This window comes from Mus pahari, chromosome X (assembly GCF_900095145.1).
Source record: "Mus pahari chromosome X, PAHARI_EIJ_v1.1, whole genome shotgun sequence".
Taxonomy (NCBI): Eukaryota; Metazoa; Chordata; class Mammalia; order Rodentia; family Muridae; genus Mus; species Mus pahari.
In genome coordinates, this window is record NC_034613.1 from 28,634,478 (window position 1) to 28,644,715 (window position 10,238).

Genomic DNA, 10,238 nt, shown 5'->3' on the forward strand with positions numbered 1-10,238 from the left:
TCTGACCTGCTTGAGTTCCAGTCCTGCATCCTTTGGTGATCAACAGCAGTATGGAAATGTAAGCCGAATAAACCCTTTCCTCCCCAACTTGCTTCTTAGTCATGATGTTTGTGCAGGAATAGAAATCCTGACTAAGACAAATACAGGGCCTCACATATCCCAGGCTGGCCTGGAACGTGATAATAGCCTAGGATGACCTTGAAGTTTTAATACTGCTGCCTTCACCTTCCCAGCGCTAGAATTACAGACATGCATCAGCATGCTAGTTGATGCGGTGCTGGAGATGGAACCCGGGGCTTTGTTGGAGTTCTAACAAGCACTCATCCTTGTGACTTTTATTGCTCCCATTCTGAAAATCAATACCACTGGTCCCTCAGCTTATCTCAGTCCCACAAACTTCCTGTGATTTCTAAACTGCTGAAGATGGATGCATGGAATGGCAGCTGGGGGCCACAGAAAGTTCATGATCTTCAGTCTGTGGTGCTCCTCAGTCTGTACAGTTGGTCTTTAGAGATCCTTTGCACATCCTTCGTAACAGTGTTTTCAAATTTTACCAAACCCCTCACTGCACACCCATTCCCCACCCACCCACCCAAGGTGGAGAACCTGGCTGGCTCTTTCTGGGGAAAACAGAGTGATAAACAGACTCAACCTTTGGCTTCTTTGCATGATATCCCTCCTTGCTGGTGGTGTCCTGGGTGTCACACTTCAAGTTCCTCTTGGGCACCGTTCCTCCTTAACAGATGAATAAATTCAAAACTCACCCATGTGAAAAACCATTTCTTCCTCCAATCCTAACCTTGCCTTTCAGAACTTTGCCCACTCTTATTCCCAGCTCAACACAGTCAAAGTAGCTTGTTTTGATACAGAGTTCTAGGAGTGTGAACAGATATATAAATTAGTGTGACTGCCACCACACTCAGGACATAGAACAGTTCCACCAATCCCCAGATTCCCATGTGCCATCCCTTTGCAGTCAGGGCCTCCAGGACTACCCCCACAATGGCAACACTTTGTGTGTTATCCATCCCTGGAGTTTTATCTTCTGAGAATAGCTCCCTCAGTGTAGTGACTCTAGAGTTCACTCATGCTGTTGTATTCATCAGTAGCTTATTATTTCTAGTTTTTAAAGGTTTATGTTTAAATTTATATTTAATTCTATGCATCTGTGTATGTCTGTGTGTGGATATGTACACAAGTGTGGGTGCCTACCGAGATCAGAAGAGAGTGTTGGATTTCCCTGGAGCTGGAGTTACAGGCAGTTGTGAGCTATCTGTTGTATCGATCTGTTTCGAGTTGTAGATGCTGGGAATTGAATTTAGTCCTCTCCAAGAGCAATAAGTACTCTTAGCCACTGAACCATCTCTCCAGCCCTGGTTTGTTCTTTCTTTCTTTTTTTATAGATTTTTTTTTATTTTAAATTATGTGTATGTGGAAAGTGGGTCCACGCACCTGTGTGTGGGTGCCTGCCTCAGTCTCATAAGTACTGAGATTAAAGAGACAAGAAAGTTAGTTTCGGGAATTGAGCATTTTGATGATGACCATTTCCTCGGGTCATTCTGGGTGGTTATGAACTACCTGGATGGCTGAAGGAAAGGTATAAGGCAAGTATAAGGGTGAGGAACCCTGAGGATGAGGGTCAGACTGACATTGGCATAGACTGTCCTTTTTGCATTCTATTATTTGAATACACACACACACACACACACACACAAGTATCTTTGTTATATTGACCTCCCACTTACTTCCTCCAACTTCCCTTGGTCCATCCCCTCTTCAATTTAATATCTTTTCCCCCTTTTCTTTTTCTCCCCCCTCCCCTTTCTTTAAAGTTTCCTAAGATAATAGTGAGGCTGGACTAAACTGAACCACCAGGTGTCAGTCTCCAGTAAATGCAGAAGGGTGGCCAGAAGGTCCATAGACAACCACAGGACAAGGACTGTGGAGCAGCCTGAGGTCCAGATGAACACTTTTGGCTTACTGTGAAGCAGGCAGGAATAGGCAGCCAGAAGGATGCCTCAGTCACCCACTTCTCAACCCTGTGACATTTGAGGTGTGGGAAAATCAGCCCCTACTGGGTGGTTTCCCAGAACATGAGAAAAGGGCATGAGAAAAGATTAAAACCTGGGACTGGAGAGGTGGCTCAGTGGTTAAGAGCACTAACTGCTCTTCCAGAAGACCCAGGTTCAATTTTCAGCAACCACATGGTGGCTCACAAGCATCTATAACTTCAGTTCTAAGGGGATCTGATGCTCTCACATGTATATGGTACACAGACATATATGCAGGCAAATCTTCCACTTTAAAATATTAAAATAAACAAGTATCAAAAAAAGGTTAAAAGCATAGGACTATGTATCAGTCCCATTGGGCATAGGCTAGGTTGGAATATAAGTATGAAATTGAGTCTACCTAAAATGCCTACTTTCTTTTAAGCAAAATACACCACAAATATGTGAATGAGGCACTATGGATCTATAGCAAATGAATATGCATTCTAAATTAGTAGCTCACACCTGTAATCTCAACATTCAAGAGACTGAAACATAAGTATAGTGAAGTTCCAGTCAATCCGAGCTACATAAGCAAGACCGTATCTCCAAAAACATTCATTCTAAGACTGAAGGAAGATGAACTCTGAAGTTACGAGTTTTTGCCACCATCTTGGCACAGAGCATCCAGAGTCCAGACCTGAGACCCTGTTTTCTCTGTGTAAGGACATTTACTTCCCGGTACTGAAGTCACTTTCCTGTACCTTCTGTTTCCTGCCAGGCTCAAAGTCCTTATCTTCCCCACTATGGAGGAGTAGATGTCCACTTTTCAGGAGCAGCTGACTGCTTCCGGCAGATCGTGAAAACCCAAGGGGTACTGGGGCTCTGGAATGGACTGACTGCTAACTTACTAAAGGTGAGAAGGGTGGCCAGTCTCCTGCTTCTCTGCCTCTTACAGTTCTTTCCCTTCCTTATCTTCTCAGTACAATTTGCATGAAATGCCTCAATTAACACTGATAGCCAATGCAGAGCACCAACCCTGAGGAATGCAAGGGTTTAGAATCTGATACCATGCCCTAGAAGAGGTGAGCATTTAGTATCAACTGAACACTGGGTAGACACTGGGACACATGGACCCCTCCCTAAGGAGAATACAACCCCCATCTAAAATTGTCTGCAGAACTATGACTATAACACATGAATATATCATATTCCCATAGACTTCTGTAACCAGAATTAAGAACAAGAGCGTGGTCTGGAGAGATGGCTCAGTGGTTAAGAGCACTGACTGCTCTTCCAGAGGTCCTGAGTTCAATTCCCAGTCAACCACATGGTGGCTCACAACCATCTGTAATGGGATCTGATACCCTCTACTGGTGTGTCTGAAGACAGCTACAATGTACTCATATACATAAAATAAATGCTTTTCTTAAAAACAGAACAAGAATTCTGGACTAGCCTTGTACTGGCTCATATGTAAATATCTAGTCAAGACCAATAAATAGTGATGGGCAATGGCCGATCATCTACATGGCTATTAATGCTTATGCAGGGCATACCCTTCAGTGGTTCTGAAGTCTTTCATCCCCTTCCACACTGGACCAGTTTTCCTTTTTCCATATTCTTTGATTCTAAAAGGAGTAAGTAGCATGTAACATTGCCCCCGGCTATCATCTTAGTTTATTCTGGTGTAACTCCATTACAGAAGTCCCTTTTTGTAAGAGTTTAAAATATTGACTTCAGTTGAGGGCAGCTTCCCTGTTCTGTTAATTAAACTCTGGGACATGGAAAGTGGCTAATGGAAAAAATAAAAGTCAATGAAAAAAATAAAAATTTTAATTTTTAATTTAAAATATTGTTTCACATGTAGGCTGAAGAAGTAGCTAAATGATTGTGTTTGCCGCTCTTCCAGATTACCTGAGTTTAGTCCCCAGTACCCATGATGAAAGGCTCACAAACACACAAAACTCCTTCTCCTAGGAATCCAGTACCCTCTTCTGGACCCCATGGGTCCCCACCCTCACACAGACGCACAGATGAATAAATAAAAGTATGTCTTTTCTTTTGAAGAATTTAACACAATTTTCATTTTCTGTTTTAACAGGTAGTTCCATATTTTGGAGTTATGTTTAGCATGTTTGAGTTCTGTAAGAGAATTTTTCTTTATCAAAATGGTTACACCCTGTCCCCACTGACCTATAAACTGACCCCAGGAGTGGACCAAAGTTTGAAGCCCCAGGAGTTACGGGAGTTAAAGAAGTTCTTCAAACCCAGGAAACTGCACTCGAAAAAACCACCTCTGTAAAGCTGACTGGAACTACGCTGGTAGAAGGGCAGCAATCACAGATGAATATGACCTCTTAACTGTGCATATCCGGAGGAGGGAGAGGAAATGGGAGCACAGGACCATACATCACCTCAGAACCCCAAACTTTCCCTGTGAATATCTGTGCTTTGAGAAGTTTCTCTGACACTGCCCTGTCACAATGACATCCCAGCAGACTGTAAGAAAGCCTAGAAGTAATCAAACATGCAGTATACTCTCTGAGGAGAAATGCCGTGCAAAGAAACATAGCCACAACACTTCAAAGCATCCTGTAGCTGAGATGGCAGAACAGAGAGAGACCATGACACAAGCCCAGTCACAGGAGTCCCTGTGGAGTAGGGCCAAGTTTCACTGTCTTTGACCCGTGACTTCCCCACACAGACTTATTGAACGCGTACCTTTGCTGGCTTCTGAGGGCACAAACCACCATGGAGGTTAGGACTTGTCCAAATTTCCAAATGAAAACCTTTTTGTTCTTTCACATGATCTTGTTACAAAGTCCAGGCTACTCTCAGAGTCATGATGCTCCGGCCTAGACTCCCAGCTGGCTGGGATTCCAAGTGCATTCTGCCACACCAGAACCCTAGAACCCTCATTCTTTCTTGAAAAACCAAGCATCCCAAGCTTTTGTTTCAGAAAGGCACTTTTCTCCAGGATTTCTACCTCCAACCCATCACTCCCACCCCTGAGTCCTGGCTGTCCTGGAGCTCACTCTGTAGATCAGGCTGCCTGCCTCTGCCTCCCAAGAGCTGGAATGGAAGGCATGCACCTACCACCGACTGGCACTCAGATCCCTCACTAAAGCCATGTACATTTTCAGTAGCTTTAATTATCTGCCTTTTTAACTTGCTCTGTAAGCCTGCCCTGAAAATAAATTATTTCATCATTTTCCTTTATTCTCACAAGATGTCCTAGTTGCCTAGAAAATATCAGAGAGAAGATATGACACACATACTCCCCCAAAATGTCATGAAATTAAAATCCTTTAGGCTAATCACCCATTATACGGTTTTGGTTTTGGTTTTACTATTTTTTATGTAATAAAACAGGATTCTGTGTAAAATTTATATACCTGTACTTTTCAAATAGTACCAATCTATGCATTTTTAAAACACATTAATATCTAACTAGGTGGGATGATGCCCAGCTGCAATCACAACCCTTGGGAGGCTGAGGCAGGAAGATCATGACTCCGAGGCCAGCCATAGCTATATAAGCAAGTTCAAGTTCTTCTTCATAGTGAAATCTTACTTCCTTAGCGGTGTAGCAAGATGCTCTGCCTTCCTAACTTCTGGCTACCAGCACGCTCCACACAGGACTAAGAACTTCAGAACTATAAAGAAGTGTGATATGATATCCATCCAGGAATAAGTTAAGGGATAAAGCGTACCTATGAATGATCAGAATTAAGAAGCAGTCACAAAGAGTGACAGAGTAGTATCTCCTACTGACAAAACTGTCATGGGGCTCAGTCTATGAGTGCTGAATAAGTGACTAAAAGGCTCAGCACAGGAGATAGGCTAGACATGAGTAGGGACTCTGAGTTTTGAATTAAAGTTTAGGATTTTTCGGGGTTTGTTTTATTTTTTCCCCCCTTCTCCCTCCAGCCCCATTTGCTCTGGCCCAACAACTTATTTATTTATTATATGTAAGTACACTGTAGCTGTCTTCACACACACTAGAAGAGGGCATCAAATCTCATTACGGGTGGTTGTGAGCCACCATGGTTGCTGGGATTTGAACTCAAGGACCTCTGGAAGAGCAGTCGGTGCTTTAACCACTGAGCCATCTCTCCAGCTCTTCGATTTTTGTTAACAGCATTTCCTAGAATGCCATTCACTTTGTAATCCAGACTGGCCTAGAACCCGAAATCCTCCTGCCTGTCTCCCAGGTGCCAGAATCACAGGTGTGTTGATCTGTGCCTAGCTTTGAACTAAGTTTTTTTGTGGACTTTCATTTCACTTTCTTTTTTTGCAGGAGTTGTTTTCCGACAGATTTTCACTCTGTTGTCCATTCTGGCAGGGCTGAAACTGTATTCCAGAGTGGCCTCAAGCCCATGGCAATCTTTCTGCCATTGCTGGAATTACAGGTATCAGGACATATGGCCTGCTAGGTTTGGGTACTTTAAGGTAGGGACCTTATTGTACAGCCGAGGTAGGCTTTGAACTCTTGGTCCCCCTCCCCTTAGATTCCAAAGTGCCAAAATCAGAGGTATGCCTCTCCATGCCTGGCTCTGAGCTGAGTTTTGAAGGAAGGACTGTAGTAGTTTGAATGATAAATGTCCCCTATTACATGCATATACTTGAATATCCGTTGCTGCTGTTAGTGTATTTGAATATTACAGAACAGCTAGGAGCATCCTTGTTGGAGGATGTGCACCACTGAGGGCAAAGTTTGAAAGTGTGTAGGCTCACCTCACTTCCACTCTGCTGTCTGCATGTGGTTGAAGTTGTTACCTTTCTGCTTCCTGATCTGCTGCCATGCCTTCTCTGACATTGTGTCTCCCCCAACTCTTTGGAATGATTAACCAAAATAAACTCTCTTCTATACACTGCTTTTGGTCATGGTGTTTATCACAGCAACAGAAAAGTAATTAATACAAGGGCATAGGCAGTATCATAGAGATGGATACAAGCAAAGAGTACTTGAAACAGAGAGAGAAGACTGGCTTTGTGCACTTATTCAACAACTGCTAGGCACTGTCCGTGCAGTAATATAAAAGGCAAATGTGACCACTGTCCTGGAGATTCCATCCTAGTGAGCGCAGAGGTCAATAAACAACTATTTTTAAAAGGGTAGTTTTGTGTTGTAATGTTGGGATGAAAATAATCAGAGTTTATTAATTAAAGGATCGTGTGGGAGAAAGGTAAAATATTTCCATCAGGGAGCCAGGGAAGGCCTTTATGAGAGGTGACATTGGAGATAAGGCCTAAATGATGAGACTGAGCCAACCACAGAAAGCAGCAGAAAGAACATCTCCAGCAGTGGGAAAAAACAAGTGCAAGTGTGAACCTCCCTTGAGGAAGTGCCTCCATGAGATCCAGCTGTAAGGCATCTTCTCAATTAGTGATCAAGGGGGGAGGTCCCCTTGTGGGTGGTGCCATCTCTGGGCTGGTAGTCCTGGGTTCTATAAGAAAGCAGGCTGAGCAAGCCAGGGGAAGCAAGCCAATAAAGAACATTCCTCCATGGCCTCTGCATTAGCTCATGCCTCTAGGATCCTGCCCTGTGTAAGTTCCTGTCTTGACTTCCTTCAATAATGAACAGTGGTATGGAAGTTTAAGCCAAATAATCCCCTTCCTCCCCAGCTTGCTTTTTGGTCAGGGTGATTCATCACAGCAGTAGAAACCCTAAGACACTGCCCTTCTAAATGGTTGGAGTATAAATTCTAGGACCCATATTAGTTGGCTCACAACTGCCAGTAACTCCAGCTCTAGAGGGATAAGACACTTCTAGCTTCCAATAGCATCTGCACTCACATGTACATACTCACAATCCTCCTACATAAACACACTTTGAAAAAATTACAGGAATGAGTGATGGAGAGAATTCTCAGTGGTTAAGAGCACTGGTTGACCTTCCACAGGACATAGGTTCAATTCTCAGCACCCACATGGTGGTTCAAAATTGTTTGTAACTCTATCCCCAAGGGATCTAACCTCTTCTGGTCTCCTTCATCACTGCACGAGCATGCTCTACAGTCATCTATGCAGGCAGAACACTCACATGCAAAAGATAATATTTGTAAAAACAAAAATAACACTAAGACATGTTTTGCAGACAAGATTTACTAAACGAATGAAACCAGGAAGTAAAAGGGGGACATTGGGGTTGGGATCTAATGCTTTCCCTATAATTTAACAAATCAAATTATGTTGCCATTTGCTGATATGGAAAAAATGAGGGAGGGTCAGAGATTTGCTCAAGAAGGAACTAAAAGTTCTATTGGTAACACATTAAATTCAAAATGCCCAGAATAAATCAAAGTGAAAAAAATTGATAGTTGGCTACAATGTAAACTACAATTGCTCAATTTGTAGTAGACGGAATAATGACCCCCAAAGTATCCATATCCTAATACCCAGGACCTTTTAATTAATTTTAATTAATTTAATTGGAGATTGATAGTTTTGTTTTGTTTTTTGAGACAGGGTTTCTCTGGGTTTCTCAGGGTTTCATGACAGCCCTAGTTGTCCTGAAACTCACTCTGTAGACCAGGCTGGCCTCGAACTCAGAAATCCGCCTGCCTCTGCCTCCCAAGTGCTGGGATTAAAGGCGTGTGCCACCACTGCCTGGCTCGGATTGATAGTTTTGAAACAGGGTCTTACTATTATAGCCCATAACAACCGTCCTGCCTCAGCTTCTCAGGTACTATGTTTACAGACATGAGGCACCATTCTCTGTGACAAAAGAGATTTTGGACAAGTGATTAAAGTTATAGTCATTGACATGGAGAGGTAATTCTGGTTTGTCTGAATATACTCAATCTATTCACAAGAATCATCAAATATTGGGGAGAGAGACTCAGAGCATGAAGAGTAAGCTAGAAATGCAAGGATAGAAGAGACATGACAAGGACTGACTCTGAACACAATGGTGCTCAGGAGCCAAAGAATACAGATGGTTTCAAGAATCTAAGAATGACCCTCGGGTGACAGCCAGTAAGGAAACAAGAACCTCAGTCCCGTAACCAAAGGAGCTATGGTTAGTCAATAACTTGAATGAGCTACAAAATGGGTTTTCCCCTGGAGCCTCCAGAAATGAATGCATTGATTTCTACATCAGAGCTGTGACTTACAGAATTGTAAAATAGTAAATCTTTATTGCTTACCCACGGTGCTTGTGGTAAGTCATTATAGCAGCAACAGTAAAATTAACAGAACCCTAAAGGTATTTATTTTAGAATAACAGGAACAGATCAGAAGTTTGGGGAAGAGTAATAGTGAAAGACAGGCAGGCTGTCATCAACAAACAAATGCATTTAAAACAGAGAAATGGGGATGGAGATGGGGCTCAGTGGTTAAAACCACTAGTTGTTCTTTGAGGAAACCCAGGTTCAATTCCCAGCACAACCATCAGACAACACTCAGATTCCAGGGATCTGACACCTTCTGGCTTCTGCGGGCATCAGACATGACATGGGGCACAGACACACATACGAGCAAAACGCTCAAACGCATAAGACAATTCAATTAAAAATTAAAAACAGAGGGATTGAACAAGACCACTGAAAGATGGGAAAGGAAGAAACTTCTAGAGTGAGAAAAGCAACAAGAAATGAAACTGGGGCTGGTGAGATGGCTCAGTGGTTAAGAGCGCCGACTGTTCTTCCAAAGGTCCTGAGTTCAAATCCCAGCAACCACATGGTGGCTCACAACCATCCGTAACGAAATCTGATGCCTTCTTCTGGAGTGTCTGAAGACAGCTACAGTAGTGTACTTACATATAGTAAATAAATAAATAAATAAATATTTAAAAAAAAAAAAGAACATAAAGGAGATGAAATTTAAAAAAAAAAAAAAAAGAAAGAAAGAAATGAAACTGAAGTAGGGCATGGTGGCGCGCGCCTTTAATCCCAGCACTTGGGAGGCAGAGGCAGGCAGATTTCTGAGTTCGAGGACAGCCTGGTCTACAGAGTAAGTTCCAGGACAGCCAGGGCTACACAGAGAAGCCCTGTCTCGAAAAAAAACAAACAAAACAAACAAACAAAAGAAATGAAACTGAAGAGGCAGAAGCTAAAGATAAGATAGAAGAAATGAAATGCTCGTGCCATACTGTTAGGGATATACAATGAATGGTAATGAATGGTACAGTAACTCTATGGAAAAGAAAAGAAAACAGGTTTAAGACACACAGACAGGGAGGAAGGAAAGAAGGAAGGAAGGAAGGAAGGAAGGAAGGAAGGAAGGAAGGAAGGAAGGAAG

The 10,238-nt window shown here is 42.7% G+C and overlaps 1 protein-coding gene and 1 pseudogene across 1 annotated transcript in view; both read left to right on the plus strand.

Moving 5' to 3' along the window:
* Slc25a43 (solute carrier family 25 member 43) overlaps window positions 1-5,306 on the plus strand; it is a 35,203-nt gene extending 29,897 nt beyond the window's left edge. The window contains exons 4-5 of the mRNA XM_021188633.2: window positions 2,773-2,907; window positions 4,096-5,306. Of these exons, the coding sequence (XP_021044292.1) occupies window positions 2,773-2,907; window positions 4,096-4,296 (336 nt within the window). The 3' untranslated portion in view covers window positions 4,297-5,306. The remainder of the gene's footprint in view (window positions 1-2,772; window positions 2,908-4,095) is intronic.
* LOC115063191 lies at window positions 3,715-3,814 on the plus strand (annotated as a pseudogene).
* Window positions 5,307-10,238: the final 4,932 nt, after the last annotated feature.